The 20,777-nt window shown below is 41.4% G+C and overlaps 1 protein-coding gene and 2 pseudogenes across 1 annotated transcript; all 3 read left to right on the top strand.

Moving 5' to 3' along the window:
- The first annotated feature begins 3,679 nt into the window (after nt 1-3,679).
- Nucleotides 3,680-5,763, top strand: LOC117904066 (annotated as a pseudogene).
- A 3,920-nt stretch (nt 5,764-9,683) lies between these two features.
- Nucleotides 9,684-11,114, top strand: LOC117904067. The gene has a single exon (XM_034816591.1). The coding sequence runs from the start codon at nt 9,684-9,686 to the stop codon at nt 11,112-11,114; it is 1,431 nt and encodes a 476-aa protein (XP_034672482.1).
- Nucleotides 11,115-18,230: 7,116 nt separating this feature from the next.
- On the top strand, nt 18,231-20,314 carry LOC117904068 (annotated as a pseudogene).
- The last annotated feature ends 463 nt before the right edge of the window (nt 20,315-20,777 follow it).

Raw genomic sequence — 20,777 nt, forward strand, 5'->3', positions numbered from 1 at the left:
TAAAAAAATAATATAATAAATAATAATAATATTTTAAAGTTATTTTTATAAAAAAAATTGATATATATATATATAATTTATCATATTTATAATAATATACAATGTTTCGATAAAAAATATAAATTTTATAAATATATATTTATTATTAAATTATATTAAATAATTTATAATAATATTATGATATTTGATTTAATATATTTAATATTAAAATTATAATATATTTAATTTGTATTTTAAATGATATAAAATAAATGATGATTTTATTATAAAATTCTATATTGTCTGACCGAATTCAAGGAATCATCCATCTCTCCTCATCATACTTTACAATGGACAGACCCTCTATACCATTTACGAGGGGGAGTTGGTTGGGGGAGGCCACCCCAATTCGACCACAACATACCTTTTCTTTCCCAAGTACGTATTTATATATGCGCCAATTCAATCAAACAATTGTCTCCTATTCATACCAACAAATAAAAATTCTAGAATTCTACCCAACACCATTCTGGGACCAATTCCTCCTTTCCATTTATAGGGGGCTTAAAAATCTTTCTAGAAATTTAACTACACCATGTATTGAGTGTTGGGCCCATAGCAGATACTTCATGTTAAAAACTTTGGACATGCCAGATCATCCATGTCAATGGAGCTGTAATATAATGTCAAAACCCTTTGGACACCTACAAATAGGGCTTTAAAAGGTTTGAAAGTAGCTAATACCGAATATCTGTTCGGAGTAGCAGAACAAAATTCTAAAATCTTCAAAACTCAACTTTAAAACTAAGCATTCATCAACCAAAATCCATTATCCAATAGATTGCAAACTCAAATAATGCAAGTGCTAACAAAATTTTCATAATATCAAAATCTCAACTTCAAACTATTATAAAAAAATATTTAAAAGCTCAATATCTAAATAGCTTTCAAAAACCAAATAATCCAAATGAACATAAACTTATAAACTAACAATGTCCAAAAATAACATCCTAAGCAAAATCCTAATGATGACCATTTCCCGACCTAACCATCACTCCTCGCCCGAACTAAGGGTACTTGAAAAAAATTATCAACAAAGGGAATGAGTTCAAAGCCCAATAAGGAACATTAATGCAATCCATGGATCAAATATTTCAAGTTCACTTGCAAAATAAAAGATATTATAACTAATTATTTTCATAAACTTTTGAGTCAGTTTTGCCAATACATTCAAAACTTTTAATTGTACACTTTCATTTCTAATTCAAGCATTTTCATATCAAATTCGATCAAAATATTCAAATTATTTATTTACTCTGGTTATCAAACATTAAATGGTGCCCAATTAGGTGAGACTTTTCAAACAGGTGGCTAGCCTCAAATTGTTCCTTTAAAGTGGACGGAACCAAACACTACTAGTACTAGTAACCTCTAACCAAACCCCTAGAGGATAAGATCCAAATCAATTACATTCCCCACCAAGAAATGTAAATGTCAACTATTATATCCATGCATAAAACGAATAATAACTCAAAACGTTTCCAAATGATGTATATAAAATTTGTTTCTAAAAAAAAAACAACTATATTAATTTCCCTTACCTTAAAAGAAGTTCTCAAAAACTTTGGAGAAAAATAATCCTAAAAATCTACTTTTCACCTAACAAAATATAAGATAAATAATCATTACTATTTATCTAAAATTATAGGTTTGACAATCCTAAAATTTTAGGTATTCAAATTAATGTTTTTAATTATGAAAGATAATTTAATCTATTCCTATTTTAGAAAATTAATAAATTTCTAATTCATATAAAACTTAATTTTTATTTTTAATTTATTTCTTGGGACACAACATAATTTAGTTAAACTACAATTTATTTCACTAATTAAATTTTATGCTACTTATTAACTTAATATTTATCATTAATCTAATTATAATACTATAAATTTAATTAAATTGTATTTCACCTTATTTATTTATACATAGTTTATTCTACCACTTTCATATTTTCCAAACACAACTACCATTGTAATATATATAAATATGTACGTATCATCTACCCACTCACACACTCCACATGCATGCTTCTTATTATTGATAATATTATTATTTTCATCCACCCACTCACACACTCCACATGCATATCTTTTATTATTATAAATATTATTATTTTTCTCCTTCCTCTATCTTTCATTCCCACACACATGCAACTTTTTTTTTTTCCACCATTCTTCTAACTTCAATGCACACGCGTTCTTTTTTTTTTTTCTCCTCACCATTTTTCTATCTTCCAGTGCACACACGTTCCTTCCTCTTTATTTATTTTTTATTTTTATTTTTTAATATTTTCTAATCCTTCAGCCACAAATAACAATATATTTATTTACTCTTTTTTTTTAAATAAAATTAACCCTAGCCTAAAATCGAAACCTTCCAAGGAATTTTTTTTTTCATTTAAAAAAACTTAAGATCTTCCAAATTCCAACAATAAATCAAAATCTTAAAGTTTCCCTATTTTGATATTAAAACAAATTAAAAAAAAAACTAACCCAAATCTATATTTGGGTTTTCCAAAAGATATCTAATGTGTTTGAAATTAACCAATGAATCTAAATATTAAACTAGAGGTTAGAATCTTACCTATGGAGATCTGTTCTTCAAACCCTGAAATTCAACCCCAACCTTACGTTCTTTGGAATTATGTGAAAAGGAGCGTGTAGACCCCCATTCTGGGCTTGCTTTGGTGTAGCCATTTTTGACAGGTGTGGCCATCTAGGGTGGCCACGTGTCAATCTCTGATTGGCTGTTGGAGCACCAGAGTGGTGTTTTTGATGGCCAATTGGAGGTCGACACCTGTCCAAAAGAATCTGCAAAAAGCTGCAGACGGTTAGAGGAGCGGGGGGCCAGCTGCTTGGTCTGGGTCCTGGCCGTTTGAGATATGGAAAAAAGGAGAGTATCTGCAGTAGGGAGGGCTTTTTTTGGACGTGTTTTGCAGAGAGGAGAGGGGGAAGAACAGAGGAGGTCCTGGGGGGAGTTTTGAGGGGAGGTATTCGTTTAGCTGTGGGGGGGTGAGAGATATTTTGAGAGAAGGGAGCTTGCTGGTTTGAAGGATTTTTGAGGGTGAAGCTTGAAGAAGGGGATATATTTTTGAAAGGAGACATTCAAGCAGAGGAAGGAAGAAAACCAGCTTGAAGGTGAGCAGTCTCGGAGGAAACTTGGAGTCAGGCTAGTCTTGCTGGAAAGGGATCTTCTCAGGTATGAAGGCTACAGGCTTGTTAATTGTTTTTGGTTGTTTATCACTCTCTTGTGTTTATTGTTAATATTTGAATATTCATTTATTTGCTTGGGGTGGATAATGAATGCCACTGGCTGCTTCTTGAGATATAATCCCGCATTCATGTTTTTTTCATTTTTAACCTTAAGATGCCTTGCTTCTATTGTGGAAACACACATAGTTGCATGTGAGGTAGTCTTTCTCACCTAAACAGAGGGCTCACTGATGACCTGTGAAGTGAAGACCCATTTGAAGATATTTTTACCTATTTTCTTTCATGCTCTGCCTCCATGGTTTCCTCTCTGTTGTGGTTACTTTCTCGGTTTTTTTTTTGGATCTTGTTCTATGCATGGGCTGTGAGTGAGTGAGAGGGTTTGGGTTCAGCTGCTAAGCCCTGCAAGGATACACGCCCTCATAGGCGAGATGATACAGATTACAGGAATAAATCAGAGTTCAAGTAATTCAGTAACTTCAACCTTGTCAATGACACCTTGAAATCATCCTTGATTGGGAGGTTCCCATGTGCTAAGAAGATGACGATCCTGGATGTGGTGGACTGGTGGGAAAGGAATGAAAATGTCTAGCAGGTATGGGAACACTGAGGTATTTCCTCTTTAATGTATGATAGAATGAGGAAGCTACTCTTACAGAAATCAATCGGGTCCTAGGTTTCAAGTTAGCATTAGAATATTTGGAACTCCGGTTTTGTTTCTATATGGCGGTTGAGAATTATGAAGCGGCACTTTGTGATGTTCAGATAATTCTTACGCTCTCCCTAGACTATAAAGTGTTTGAAGGGCGAGTCACAGCCTCCCAACTTCGCATGTCTGTACGTGTGCATGTTGAGAGTTAGACAACAGCAGATTGCTGGCTACAGTTGTATGATCGATGGTCTTCAGTTGATGATATCGGGTCCCTCTCTGTTATCTACCAGATGCTTAAATCTGATGCTGCAAAAGGTGTTCTTTACTTTCAGACAGCCTTTGTTCCTCATGAGGTTGAACTACCCAGAAGCAGTCATGCGAAGTCCATAGCTTGCCCGTCAACATGCATCTAATGAACATGAATGTCTAGTATATGAGGGAGGGATCTTATATGATACAGGTCATTGTGAGGAAGGGCTTCGGAAAGCAGAGGAGTCTATTAGCCTTAAAAGGTCTTTTGAGGCCTTATTTTTGAAAGCTCATGCATTGGCTGATTTTAGCCAAGATCCATCATGCTCATCAACTGTTATTTCACTCCTTGAAGATGCCTTAAAGTGTCCCTCAAATAGGTCTCGCAAAGGTCGAACTCTGAACAGTCCCGACAGTGTGTACGTTGACTGTGGGATATTAGATTTGGCTGCTGATTGCTACATCAATGCCCTCAAAATCCAGTACACCCGAGCCCATCATGGTGTTGCTAGGGTTCATTTCCTCAAAAATGATAAGACTTGCCATAGCAACAGCCAGAAGGTTCACCCCCAACCCATGGAAGAGGCCACTAATCAGACTTTGGAAGCACTAGAAGCCCTGGTATCCAAGATTTTTTATGAACATCTCTTCCTTAAAGTCAGCTCATACTCAGCTCCAAGTTGCTCATACTCCTTATGAACCTGATAAAATCCAAGCTGCTGATTCCTTCCACATATGCCGCTGCAACCACCATTTGCCTCTGCATCCTAGACTTCCATCAATGCCAGCTTTCCAACACCAGCATTCGTCACAAATAGGCTCTGGCACAGCCACCACTTCCAAGTCAGCTGCTATCGCAATCTTCTAATCAGACTGGAAGCTCACATTTATGGACAGAGTTTAGTAATCCTGCTGGAAGCTGCATGCAAGTGGACAGGGGATCTTTTGCTTGGATGCCTCCCCGTCATGAGAGTACAATGGGAACACAGATCCTAGGGCCTCCACCATTAGTTCCTGGGTTTGGCTCTAGCCATCCACCTCCAAGACCGACCCAAGTTTCAAGGTTAGAAACAGGATCTTTTGGGTTCCAATGATGCAAGAAAGAAGGATAGTGAGTTTTCTTCCTTCGATAATTCTTCTCAGTATTCTCAAAGTCCTAAGTTGACCCGTGGGACAATGATGGCATTAATGGACTGTGGCCGCTACTTTTGTAACAATTGCTAGAGCGGAATCTGTACACGTTGATTGAGCCTTTCTCAAGGGTTGAGATTGCCCATATTGCTGAGCTGTTTGAGCTGCCTATAGATCATGTGGAGAAGAAGTTGTCCCAGATGATCTTGGATAAGAAGTTTGCTGGGTATGGTTGCCATTACAAAGGTCATGAAGGCAACACTGGTTCTTCCTTCACTTGATCGCACATCCTATTGGGTTGATGACAGTGACGTTAAGGATCCGTTTGATTGGCAATACTTCATAAAGGCACTGAAAGATGATGTCCACATAGTTGAGATATTACCACCTAATTATGCTGGAATTGAACCTTTCACAAAGACACCAATATCATGGTCTAGGCAGAAGAAGGTGGAGGAACTGGCAGTAGTGGGGCACCTGTGATTGCAGTTGCAGATTTATTGGGGAAGAGTTCTGCATCCTGACTGAGAAACAGAGGTGACGGATGATGTCAATTTCCTCATCCATTTAATGATGGATATCCTGATCAACCTCAATCTCCCCACGCGCATCAGAAAATTTATCACCTCCATTGGGCAATGTCTCATCTGGTGCAATTCCAAAGCATGATCAATCGTGGCAAGAGATGCTGTATCCTACAGGAGGCCCTTATTTCCCTGTTGTTCAGTCTCTCCCTTCACAATCCTGTTCTTCCCCTTAACATTGAGGCACCAAGCCATGATGATGCTGTGAAACTTGGACATGCTGTTCCTGCTGCTGTTAAAGAGTTTCCTGCTCTGGATTCATCCGCCTTAGACAGCTTGTTGAATTCGACAGAGATTGCAGATGGATGTTCGCCCTTTGCCTCCCGAAGGGACCTTATTCCATTAACCATTTCAAGCACAAAATCAGATGGAAACAAGAGAGGACGGCTTCCCCACAAAAAAATCATATCTCAGGAAGAACAAAAAAGAGGGATAAAAATAAGACATCGCCGTCATCTGATGGTAATTCATCAAAGTCATCTAATCAGGATGAGATAATTGCTCTTTTCAGACAGATACAATCTTCAACCTCAAAAGGGGAGTCTCAAGGTACCAAGAAGAGAATTCCTGGCTCGTCCGTGGACATTGCATCAGCTGAATCAGTTTTGGAGATCCTTCGCCGATCAAGGAAACAAGTAAAAGACAGACCTTCTAAAAAGGAAGGAGGCCAGGTGTTGACACAGAGAAGAGGTGTGCCTAAGAAGGATCAGGAGATACCAAACCAACAGTATGTAGCAGACTTGGGGTCAGCGCGACCTCCATCAAATTTTGTGAAAAGGTCTCTAACCCCATCTTCTTCTACTTATGCATGGACTGAACGTCCATCTTTTGCATGGCCAACTTAAGGCCACGTGTCATCCTCCCTAATTCATTCCTTTTGACTTTAAAAATAAATTTCCTAAATCCCAGTTTCAAATAGCTTTAACTTTTCAAATTTTCCCATCCTTAGCATTTTTCGTTTAGGTTCCAAAAATCCGTTTTTCAATAAAATTTGGCCGCCATTTTCTTTTCGGCGAGCCACTTTCGAATTCTTCATGATTTTTAAATGTTTTAAAATAAGTGTGAATTAATTTTCGTAATTCTTAATTATAGAATTTACGAAATTAATTCACTCAAAAATAAAACGGGCTTTGGTGGGGGCCCAACATCAAATGAATTTTCTTTAAAATAAAAGTGAATTTTGAGTGAAGTGTCATGCGTGCCTTTGATGATTTTTGCACTCAATTTAGTGACATGTGAGCTATGTTATGCTATTTATTGTGCACTAACCTTTTTCCTTGATAGCGCATGATGATTCGTTGCCCAGGTACGCGCTCACTCTCACTCTGGTTAATTCATATGCATTTTTCGACTTTCATACGTGCATGATTGATTCGAGTATTCATTGATTTCCACATTGACTGCCATGTAAGCTTCATTTTATTAGTAGAGACCCGACTTTAGGGACTTAGAGGGGTGCTATGGTCTTTACTGTACCTTCCCGATAAGTAACCTGACCCCCGAACCCGATCCGGTTTTTCGCAGACCACCTTTTCCAAAAATAAGGAGTCACACTTAGGGTTTTTCTTTCTTATTTTGTTTACCCTTTAAAAATAAAACAAAAATAAGTGGCGACTCCAAGTCATTTTCAAATAATCAATAAAAATCAAAATTTTCAAATAAAAAATCGAGCTCGCCATTCGAGTGGGAAACGCATTGAGCCCGAAATGCGGGGTCCACAAAATGGCGACTCCACTGGGGATCATTTAGAGGGTCAAGCTTGAACTTAGAGTGAAGCCGACGTGGCATTTGATTAGACGATCAGTGGATGTTCATTTCTTGATTGCACGTTGAGGATATCTGATGCATGCTCGGGTTTGATATCCACTCGAGACTTTGACATGTCGATTGTGTTGATTGATTTATCTTGATTGAGGATTCCGATGCCATGATTTCTTCTGTGTTTCATTGATATATTCGTTTGAGACATTGACATGTTGGATTATTGATGATTGATCTTATTGCATCGATTAGCACATTGATTCTGATTTTGCCATGCTTGTTCTGATCACTTCACACGCATACACTCACCACTGTATATCACTCGGCTCGACATGCTGATCCATTGGTTTGTATATTATTTTGATCATCTTTGAGCATGATGTTTGTATCACCAGTCTTGATTGTCATGTTCTCGCTTATCTTGTGTGTACATGATGATATATCTGAGATTTGCTTGATTGCGTGTTGCATGACTGCCCTCATCTTGCTTGATTGCATGTTGTTTGTCCATGTGGGCCTCACATCTATCCCCTTACCTCCAACTCTCTTGGTATCGGTCATTTCCTTCATTTCGGTTCTCACTTTTGCAAGTGTGAGGCCTTCTGTGTGCTTGTTCTCTGACTGAGCCAGAGATTAGGAGTAGGGTCTAGCGAGGGGCTATATCTATGTACGGGAGCATTCTGGAGGAGACCTACATATCGATGCTGATTGGAGTCCGATCATTGAAGACCTGTATAGCCCCGAGCTAGGTTTCATGGATAGTTGTGCGACCAGTGTGTTTCCTCTTCTGCTCTAGATTCATAGGGTTTTCGGATGCACCCACACCATCACTGTGCACTCTAGTTGACTATTGAGCGTTGAGAGTTTGAGAGATTTCACCATAGGAAACCCCCTGGGATGTCGAGGTAGTGCATGTGTGGAGGTGATGACCACCTTGCATGGAAGCGCCCCGTCTCTTCGGAGGCGTGCAGAGGGCTGCATACCGCCGGAGGGTATGATCGCTTCTGCTAGGGATTTTTAAAGTCCACCCATATCCATTTAGAGCCACCTTCACCTCGTAGGTTGAGCTGTAAATCTTTCGATTAGGACTCCCTCCCTACACGTGGGTGCATCTGAGGGCCTTCAGAGCCTCTTTAGTTACAGTTCGGATCCAGTATTCCCTCTTTTTTTTTTAGTCTCCAGTTGAGAGTGCTTGGAGATCGGTATGAGTTTGAGTACGGTTGGATCACCTTTTGTCTTGTCGCCTTAGTTTGTGTTTTCCACTTGATGAGTTTGGCATGTTTTCTCCTTAGGGCTTTCGTTCGCATTTCTTGGCTCGACACACCTCTTCACTTTGTTGTCACTCACTCGATACTTTGGGATATGTTCATGATCATCTGTTTACACTGTACACTTATCACGGGCTTGGTACCTCATTCTTTGTTTGATCCTTGGTTCGATTTTCGACTCGATGCTCATATTTTCATTACAGAAAGGTGAAAGGCACATTTTCATATTCACACATTTTTCGGGAGATTCGCCTTGATCACCTTATCATTTTCTCTCTTATGGAGCTCGAGTTGAAGGTTGAATCAAAGATATTTTGTTATATATTGAGCATCGATCTCGTGATAGCGTTGTTCTTCACACCTCATTCACTTTCTTCACACTTCGATCGTTTTTTGGATCATCGATAGAAATTCTTTAGTCATATTTGTGGTTATCTCACACTAGACACTCATGTGACTCTAGAGATTCTATCGTACATCCAAAATTTGATTGTCACCATAGGATTGTGTATCACACCCTGTCATGTATTGGTTGTATTGTATCATGCGTTGGTCATTGTTCGTTGCATCCTGTGTCATTGCATGAGTCGTGTTTGAGTCGTTTTGTTTGGGTTCTTTTGTATGAGTCTATTTGTAGTCCCAGTCTTGGTTCAGTGCCCTGGGTTGAGTGGGATAGAGGTTGATTCGTATCTCTGAGTTGCTATAGACGGATTCATAGTCAGTTTCGATTGGTTAGCTTATCGCTTCTGTGGTTTCGATTCAGGGGGCATTGACCAGTTTGAGTTAGAGGATGGATACTCAGCAGAGTAGACGTGTAGTGCTCGAGGACACGCCATCTGATATAGTGACACCACCTGTTATACCTGTTCAGATGCCAGCTACACAGCCTTCACATGATCAGGCTACTATCATTCCACCCATTGTCACACCAGTTACCATTATTGAGGATCCTCATTCTCGTATGGACAGACTCGAGCGGAGGATTGGACAGATGAGAGATCCTGATGAGATGATTTCATTGGATGACCCTGATGACGTGCCAGTGGCCACTTTGCCAGTCGGTTTCAGGATGCCTGATATAGAGAGATATACTGGTGTTGGATGTCCTCGTATTCATCTCAGACTTTATAGCACGGTTATGAGGGCCCTTGGTCTAGATGAGGCACAGTTGCTCACCTTGTTCCCATTGTCATTGAGCGGCATGACGCGGAGATGGTACGTTTCATTAGAGACATCTCGTCGGAGAACTTGGGAGGACTTAGCACGGGAGTTTCTGAGACAGTATTCCTTCAGTGGTGATACGAGCATTACACGTAGAGAGCTTGAGTTTCTTAGACAGGGATCAGATGAGTCTGTTTCTTCTTTTATCTCCCGCTGGAGGGAGAAGGCCGCGGAGATGATTGAGCGACCTACCGAGAGAGATCAGATGAGCATGTTTTTGAGGAGTTTGCATCCTAGGTTCGCTCGACATCTGACAGGAGTCCCATTCCAGGATTTCAGATCATTGGTTCAGGCTTTGTTCGATGTAGATGATGGCATCTCTAGAGGATTATGGTCAGATATTATTCCTTCTCCGGATACTGAGGGGAAAGGAGATGGTGGATCATCTGAGAGCTATGGAGGCGTATGTTCTGCGGATTTTCAGCATCGACGACTTGGTTATCATCCCTATGCGAGATCATTGCAGATACCCAGGAGTGATTTCCCGCCCTTACAACATCGTCATCCTCAGTCAGTTCAGCAGTGCCCTTCTGTGCATCCTCATACTGCCACGGTGCGACCTTTATTTCAGTTTCAGCGTCCACAGACTAGTATCCCACGGCATGAGCAGTCTCGTCCCTATCGGCGACGTCAGAGGACTTATTCTGATTTGGGGATGCCTTTGGATAGAGCTTTTGAGCGACTCAGAGCTACTGGTTTTTTAGCACCATTGGCCCCTAGGCCACTCCCGAGTACCTTGCCTCCGCGTTTTCGTGCTCACGAGTTCTGTGCATTTCACCAGATGGCAGGCCACCGTACTGACTATTGTGCTTCTCTACGTCATACCATACAGGATCTTATTGACAGTGGTGCGGTTAGCTTCCCCTTATCGACTACAAACACTGATCTTGATTCAGATATGACTACTGATTCCCTTCCAGTTTGTTCCACGCATGCGGTTCCTCCTCATTCGGGCTTATACCATCGCATTTTGGACACCCAGGGCACTGATATTCACTAGACACTTTGATATTGCACACCTTGTTGGTGTATCTTGGGACTACATTGTTAGTCGGTCATTTGAGTTTTTGTTCTCATCTGCTTTGTATTTGAGTCTTGTTTTATAGTTAGTGATTCGAGTTCGTACCCTGTGTTTCGAGAGTAGACCTTATTGTCTTATTATTTTGCATGATGTACTCTCATTTCACTTAGTGATGTTGTTACTTTCTTGGGTATGTGTTTCTGTCTTCTTTTTATTATTGTCATTGTTTCGTATCATGCATATTATGTGTTGTTATCTTGGGTAGCATCTTGTGTTGCTTTGTTTTTGTCTCTTGCATGTGTTTGTTTCAGAGTCTTAGACAGTTTTAGTGTCGTGACTGGTCCCCGAGTAGAGATTGATGGCATGATGGTTATGATATTTTCAGAGTACATTGAGATTAGACTTCTTCAGTTGAGGTTCACCATGTCGGACGAGATCGCACCCATTACTCTTACTACTCTTTACGGGATGATGGTGGATTTAACACGGAGAGTTGAGAGGATTGAGCTTATTCTGTCAGAGTATCCATCGTCATCGAGAGGAGTTCCAGGAGTAGCGACGCCTTCATTTCCACACTCGACTTCACCGGCACCTGTTGCTTTGGGTGCCTCACATCCACGACCTCGCCCACATTCAGTGCTCCAGCAACATTCCTCATCCATTTCATTGGCTACGTTGACACGACCTCCATCCCGGGGTCGTGGCCCTCCGGTCGTTACAGTTCCTCAGGGGCGACCTCACCCTCATCGACGATGTCGGAGACACTTTTCAGATCTGAGTATACCCTTGAGTAGAGCTTTTGAGACGTTCCAGGCCATGGGATTTTTGGCTCCTTTGGCTCCTAGGGCACTTCCGGATCCTGTGCCTTCGCAGTTTCGACTTGATTTATATTGTATGTACCATCAGTCAGTAGGACATCACACTGATCGTTGCACTGCCCTGCGACATGCCATACAGGACATTGTTGATTCTGGGACGTTTGGGCATCCTCAGTCTGACATGTTTCCTATTCCTACCTCAGCTCAGGCCATGCATGCAGACGCTCCTTCACCAGCAGTCCCTGATCTTATTGACTTGGGCGATTGACTCATGATTGGCTTACCTTGGTACAGTGGTGCTCAGATTTTGTTCCTTCTATGGCCAGAGATGTGATGACAGGACCAGTCACCGTTTTTGTTTTTGTTTGTTTAGTCTTGTTTTGCTTTTGACTTTTAGAGACTATAACTCGATTCTTGAGTATTGTCTTTGTTATCCTTCTTTTGCATGATGTACTCATCGGATTATCCCATTTGATGCATTTTCTTTTATGGACGTATCTTTGTGTTTTGTGATATGATGTGTTGTTCTTTTGACTTGAGACGTCTTTTCACTTGCACATTGTGATCTTGAGGCTTGACCTATCATGGAGGATATTGAGCCGATTAGCCTAGGATCAGAGATTTGACCTAGAGAGTTCGAGACTGTGACACATCTTCTTATGATCAGAGTAGTATCTTGCTCACTTCCCATACCTTGCTTTTGTTTTGACCTACATCCATCCATTACGAGTTTTGCACAGCATCACCTTTGAGACCATTATATGACATTTCCATCCTCGATTTTTCTAGCCCTTCACATCCCCTCTCTGATTCGACCAGGTAGAGTGTGAGGAGTTTGAGCCCAGGGTTGATTTCACATGGCGAGGGTTATCTTATGATCTTTGGGTGGTTTACGATATGTGGATGGGTCGATTGCTTGATGAGACTGTCACTTATTTTGCCGTGAGTATAGAGATTGATATCGTATTATGAGAGTTGGCTTGTGATGGGCAGTCGTGCCCGATGAGATCGTCGTTCACTTTGCTTTGATAGGATCATCTTTGAGATTATTATGGGGCATTCGGAGTACGGTTTGGTGCATGATTCTAGAGGGTTGACGTGGTTATATCAGATGGACATCGATCTTTAGTATTGGTCATTTGAGGGCTTGAGAACATGATGTATGAGACCGTGGTCGCAGGATGGGTGGCCATCATTTCGTTTAGCTATATCCCTTTATTCCCCTTCTGATACATATAGACCATTGCTAGCCCATTGAGCCTCGCATGAGCGTTATAGCCGTTTCTTTCTTATAGCCTTGCTTACTTTCTGCACCGGGATAGGGGCCCTTCAGCGTATGCATGCATTGTTTAGGAGTTTCATGAGCCTTGGACCGAGGGGCGCATCTTTCTCATTATCTTTTCCTATCATTGCATCATTGCATTTCATCACACTTCATCGATTGTGTCCTTTATCCTATCTGTTGCTCGTTTTGCATCACTTTCTCCCACCCCCGAGTGGTGATCCCCCTCGGTTCATTACATGGACGGTAGTCACGTCATTTCCACTATCTATCATACGGACGTTGATCCAGAGATCCTTGGCTTGAGAGGGTCACATCATTAGAGAGAGTTTATGCTACATTGGCATTTGAGAGCATGTTTATCCATTTTTACTTCGTCTTTAGATCTTTCTTGGTTTGCGTTCAGAGTATGTATATTTGTATATATGTAAAAAAAAAAAAAGATTAAAAAAAAAAAAAAAAAAAAAAAAAGGAAGGCACATGTGTGTATTATTCTCTATCATTGAGTATGTGTATATTAGTGTTCGAGGGTCGCTTTGTTGGATATGTCTATTGATAGGAGTTCGTATGTGAGCTTTCCGAGACCCTTTTATTCGTTGTATTCATTTTGTCGTACATTTTGAGAGCGAGATGAGTGGCCTTCTCTTAGGAGCTTTGGGTCATTGTCCATTCCATTATTATGTTCGTTATTGACGTGACCTCCTTTCATATTTGATTTGAGTGGATCATCACTCGTTCTCGTATTCTATGCTTCATCATCATCCTCGTTTTCACTTCTGATTCATTATTTTTATTTCACCTCTTATTCTTTTCTTACAGTGACCTCATTTTCGGGTTTGGTACTCTCTTTACACCATTATTATACATCTCGTCATCAGTTCGGTTTATCTTCATTGCATTATCACTGTTACCATGTTCATAGTAGGCATCTTCAGGTTCATGGCTCACGGTATTTTCTATACATGTTGCATTTTATACATGAGGGCATGGGTTTTGATTATTGGGTATTTGGGCCTAGTTTCCCTTCATTTCTATCACCCTATCACCCTAGCCTTCGTTACGTCCTGAGTCTTAAGACCACCCTGAGGCCATGACATCACACATTGTGTTTGACAGCTCTTATGTGAGCGATACTCGGGATTGATTCGAGAGCATTCTGATCGTGATGGACCAGGAGTTATGGTATGACCCTATACTGGGGCATAGCCATCTCAGAGAGTTTTTCTATTGGATGACCATTATGTCGAGGCATACTCTTCTCAGTGGATGACAGATTTTTGAGCCATGTCCATTCCTCGGAGGATATCAGATATCCTTTTTCACATTGGAGCATGAGGCATGATTGGCGCATTTCATATGGTGTACTTTACACAGGGGCATACCCCTTTCGATCCATGATGGCTTTTAGGCATAGTTGTTCCTTGGAGGCGATTAGATTCATTTCACATTGGAGTACGAGATATGATTAGGTGATTTCTTTGATGTGATCATGAGAGCATAGCCTTCTTATCACTGTTGACATATTTTTGAGATGATCGGATCAGGACACGGACACTTATGAGTGCATGCAGTAGAGTTTAGTCATTTTAGGGTTTGCCCTATACTGGGGCATAACCCTTTCATTGGCGGTTGATCTTAGAGATATCAGTTCACATTGGGATATGCTCTTTCTTTAGAGGAGGTCAGATGCTCTCTTCATGTTACCATGATGACTTTGAGGAGCGGAGATTCATTTTGATTAGATGATGTATGGTTGATTGCACTCATCTCATCGATGTTTGATTTGGAGATGCCTACACTCGGGCATAGCCTACTCATTGCTGATAGATTTTGTGAGATGACAGTTTATACCAGACGCTTACTTTCCAGAGATCATTCTGTACTGAGAGCTTACCCATCCGGAGATGATGCATTCACACTGGGCCATAGCCACCTTGCTGATTTTGACATTGAGACTCCATCTCCTGTTTATGATTGTTGCTTTCGATGGATCATAGAGTTGTTGGCACCCTGGGCTCAGTCTTCTCAGCATACTTGGTCCGACTTGGGTACCCGTCCTCCTTTGATACACACCCATACATCCTTCATTGGACACCGTTATACCTGCACCCATCTTATCAGAGCCTTACATCTTTTGAGCCTACATATTTCATCATCTTACCTGACCTTATCCCATTCTCTTGATCAGAGAAAGATGCAGACTAGTCTTGAGCTTTCTGGTTGAGTTTTCACATGCCTTTGGACATTAGGTTCAACATCTCCCATGATGGTAGGGCCTATTAGATTGTTGATGTATTTGTGATGATATTCTCATGATTGATAGTCGACATGTCGTGTTTTGATTTGCTTACATGTCGGACCTAGAGTTTTGGTCAACATTTGTTTGATCCATTATTTTAGTTTTGCTTCGTCAGCATAGTTTCAGTGATGCTTGGACTTGTTTTAGCATTGGTTCATTGAGGCTATGTATATATTTTCACTGCATCATCATTGAGCATATCCCAGAGTGTCTTGTTTGGTGACATTCTGTATCTTATGTTGGTTACTATCTTACACTGGGGCATACCCCCATCCTTGAGTTCATCAGACCTTTTGAGGACTTTCTCACCACTTGATCCACTTCTTGATCTTTCCGAGTCGTCACACTGGGGCATACCCCCTTCAGCGCTTTTCTACTGGGGCATACCCCCTCTCTTTGGGTTTGCCGTGTCTCGTATTGATTTCATGGTTGTCAGGCACATTTGTCGATCTTTACGAGTTATCACCTAGGGCATCCCCCTTTGTTTCGGTTATTTCACCACCATAGATTTTCTATCTATGGGCATTTCATATTCACCACCATGGATTTTCATCCTTGGGCATTCGAGATTATCACCACCATAGATCGGACATCTATGGGCATTTCAGTTATTTCACCACCATGGATTTTCATCCTTGGGCTTTCGAGATTATCACCACCATAGATCGGACATCTATGGGCATTTCAGTTATTTCACCACCATGGATTTTTATCCTTGGGCTTTCGAGATTATCACCACCATAGATTTTCTATCTATGGGCATTTCAGTTATTTCACCACCATGGATTTTCATCCTTGGGCTTTCGAGATTATCACCACCATAGATCGAACATCTATGGGCATTTCAGTTATTTCACCACCATGGATTTTCATCCCTGGACTTTTGAGATTATCACCACCATAGATTTTCTATCTATGGGCATTTCATATTCACCACCATGGATTTTCATCCTTGGGCATTCGAGATTATCACCACCATAGATCGGACATCTATGGGCATTTCAGTTATTTCACCACCATGGATTTTCATCCTTGGGCTTTCGAGATTATCACCACCATAGATTTTTATCTGTGGGCCTTTGAGAGATTCATCACCATAGATCAGGCATCTATGGGCATTTTTATTGTATCACCACTGTAGGTCTTCACCTATGGGCCTTCTAGTTTAGCGTTTAGAGTTAGCTTTTTGGTTTGGCTTCCAGAGCTATTATTTTCTCAGTTTAGCGTTTAGGGTCAGTCCCGTCATCCAGAGTCGCAGCTCCTAGCATTCATATTCTCTGGCATTGCACATCTTACCTTAGGGTTTTGCATTCGTCCTCAGTTTTCCTCATTTAGTTACCCTGTGCTTATTGCATATTCATCTCGTAGTCCACATAGAGTAGTCTCCTTTAGACGCGTTCTTATCCGTACTCCAGGGTGGTTCGACCGTTACTCATCTTTGATATGGTTTTTCGAGTCACTTTTGGAGACATTTTAGAGGGAGCCTGGATCCTTAGTGTAGCTTCCGAGGCTCTCTGAGATATGTTTTTCTTTTAGGATTAGAGCTTTTGTGTTCTTCTGCTAGCCTGAGTGAGTTTGTGTTTCACTAGTGTCCCTATGGGGGTCTCCTTAGTTCTTCGGTAGAGTTCACTTCGTTCCACTCACTATTCACAATTTCTTTTCACTCCATTGTTCATGTTCCTTACACTTGTGAACTCTACCGAAGAGGGGCATATTTGTAGACCCCCATTCTGGGCTTGCTTTGGTGTAGCCATTTTTGACAGGTGTGGCCATCTAGGGTGGCCACGTGTCAATCTCTGATTGGCTGTTGGAGCACCAGAGTGGTGTTTTTGATGGCCAATTGGAGGTCGACACCTGTCCAAAAGAATCTGCAAAAAGCTGCAGACGGTTAGAGGAGCGGGGGGCCAGCTGCTTGGTCTGGGTCCTGGCCGTTTGAGATATGGAAAAAAGGAGAGTATCTGCAGTAGGGAGGGCTTTTTTTGGACGTGTTTTGCAGAGAGGAGAGGGGGAAGAACAGAGGAGGTCCTGGGGGGAGTTTTGAGGGGAGGTATTCGTTTAGCTGTGGGGGGGTGAGAGATATTTTGAGAGAAGGGAGCTTGCTGGTTTGAAGGATTTTTGAGGGTGAAGCTTGAAGAAGGGGATATATTTTTGAAAGGAGACATTCAAGCAGAGGAAGGAAGAAAACCAGCTTGAAGGTGAGCAGTCTCGGAGGAACTTGGAGTCAGGCTAGTCTTGCTGGAAAGGGATCTTCTCAGGTATGAAGGCTACAGGCTTGTTAATTGTTTTTGGTTGTTTATCACTCTCTTGTGTTTATTGTTAATATTTGAATATTCATTTATTTGCTTGGGGTGGATAATGAATGCCACTGGCTGCTTCTTGAGATATAATCCCGCATTCATGTTTTTTTCATTTTAACCTTAAGATGCCTTGCTTCTATTGTGGAAACACACATAGTTGCATGTGAGGTAGTCTTTCTCACCTAAACAGAGGGCTCACTGATGACCTGTGAAGTGAAGACCCATTTGAAGATATTTTTACCTATTTTCTTTCATGCTCTGCCTCCATGGTTTCCTCTCTGTTGTGGTTACTTTCTCGGTTTTTTTTTTGGATCTTGTTCTATGCATGGGCTGTGAGTGAGTGAGAGGGTTTGGGTTCAGCTGCTAAGCCCTGCAAGGATACACGCCCTCATAGGCGAGATGATACAGATTACAGGAATAAATCAGAGTTCAAGTAATTCAGTAACTTCAACCTTGTCAATGACACCTTGAAATCATCCTTGATTGGGAGGTTCCCATGTGCTAAGAAGATGACGATCCTGGATGTGGTGGACTGGTGGGAAAGGAATGAAAATGTCTAGCAGGTATGGGAACACTGAGGTATTTCCTCTTTAATGTATGATAGAATGAGGAAGCTACTCTTACAGAAATCAATCGGGTCCTAGGTTTCAAGTTAGCATTAGAATATTTGGAACTCCGGTTTTGTTTCTATATGGCGGTTGAGAATTATGAAGCGGCACTTTGTGATGTTCAGATAATTCTTACGCTCTCCCTAGACTATAAAGTGTTTGAAGGGCGAGTCACAGCCTCCCAACTTCGCATGTCTGTACGTGTGCATGTTGAGAGTTAGACAACAGCAGATTGCTGGCTACAGTTGTATGATCGATGGTCTTCAGTTGATGATATCGGGTCCCTCTCTGTTATCTACCAGATGCTTAAATCTGATGCTGCAAAAGGTGTTCTTTACTTTCAGACAGCCTTTGTTCCTCATGAGGTTGAACTACCCAGAAGCAGTCATGCGAAGTCCATAGCTTGCCCGTCAACATGCATCTAATGAACATGAATGTCTAGTATATGAGGGAGGGATCTTATATGATACAGGTCATTGTGAGGAAGGGCTTCGGAAAGCAGAGGAGTCTATTAGCCTTAAAAGGTCTTTTGAGGCCTTATTTTTGAAAGCTCATGCATTGGCTGATTTTAGCCAAGATCCATCATGCTCATCAACTGTTATTTCACTCCTTGAAGATGCCTTAAAGTGTCCCTCAAATAGGTCTCGCAAAGGTCGAACTCTGAACAGTCCCGACAGTGTGTACGTTGACTGTGGGATATTAGATTTGGCTGCTGATTGCTACATCAATGCCCTCAAAATCCAGTACACCCGAGCCCATCATGGTGTTGCTAGGGTTCATTTCCTCAAAAATGATAAGACTTGCCATAGCAACAGCCAGAAGGTTCACCCCCAACCCATGGAAGAGGCCACTAATCAGACTTTGGAAGCACTAGAAGCCCTGGTATCCAAGATTTTTTATGAACATCTCTTCCTTAAAGTCAGCTCATACTCAGCTCCAAGTTGCTCATACTCCTTATGAACCTGATAAAATCCAAGCTGCTGATTCCTTCCACATATGCCGCTGCAACCACCATTTGCCTCTGCATCCTAGACTTCCATCAATGCCAGCTTTCCAACACCAGCATTCGTCACAAATAGGCTCTGGCACAGCCACCACTTCCAAGTCAGCTGCTATCGCAATCTTCTAATCAGACTGGAAGCTCACATTTATGGACAGAGTTTAGTAATCCTGCTGGAAGCTGCATGCAAGTGGACAGGGGATCTTTTGCTTGGATGCCTCCCCGTCATGAGAGTACAATGGGAACACAGATCCTAGGGCCTCCACCATTAGTTCCTGGGTTTGGCTCTAGCCATCCACCTCCAAGACCGACCCAAGTTTCAAGGTTAGAAACAGGATCTTTTGGGTTCCAATGATGCAAGAAAGAAGGATAGTGAGTTTTCTTCCTTTGATAATTCTTCTCAGTATTCTCAAAGTCCTAAGTTGACCCGTGGGACAATGATGGCATTAATGGACTGTGGCCGCTACTTTTGTAACAATTGCTAGAGCGGAATCTGTACACGTTGATTGAGCCTTTCTCAAGGGTTGAGATTGCCCATATTGCTGAGCTGTTTGAGCTGCCTATAGATCATGTGGAGAAGAAGTTGTCCCAGATGATCTTGGATAAGAAGTTTGCTGGGTATGGTTGCCATTACAAAGGTCATGAAGGCAACACTGGTTCTTCCTTCACTTGATCGCACATCCTATTGGGTTGATGACAGTGACGTTAAGGATCCGTTTGATTGGCAATACTTCATAAAGGCACTGAAAGATGATGTCCACATAGTTGAGATATTACCACCTAATTATGCTGGAATTGAACCTTTCACAAAGACACCAATATCATGGTCTAGGCAGAAGAAGGTGGAGGAACTGGCAGTAGTGGGGCACCTGTGATTGCAGTTGCAGATTTATTGGGGAAGAGTTCTGCATCCTGACTGAGAAACAGAGGTGACGGATGATGTCAATTTCCTCATCCATTTAATGATGGATATCCTGATCAACCTCAATCTCCCCACGCGCATCAGAAAATTTATCACCTCCATTGGGCAATGTCTCATCTGGTGCAATTCCAAAGCATGATCAATCGTGGCAGGAGATGCTGTATCCTACAGGAGGCCCTTATTTCCCTGTTGTTCAGTCTCTCCCTTCACAATCTTGTTCTTCCCCTTAACATTGAGGCACCAAGCCATGATGATGCTGTGAAACTTGGACATGTTGTTCCTGCTGCTGTTAAAGAGTTTCCTGCTCTGGATTCATCCGCCTTAGACAGCTTGTTGAATTCGACAGAGATTGCAGATGGATGTTCGCCCTTTGCCTCCCGAAGGGACCTTATTCCATTAACCATTTCAAGCACAAA

The sequence above is a fragment of the Vitis riparia genome, chromosome 17 (genome assembly GCF_004353265.1).
Source record: "Vitis riparia cultivar Riparia Gloire de Montpellier isolate 1030 chromosome 17, EGFV_Vit.rip_1.0, whole genome shotgun sequence".
Lineage (NCBI taxonomy): Eukaryota > Viridiplantae > Streptophyta > Magnoliopsida > Vitales > Vitaceae > Vitis > Vitis riparia.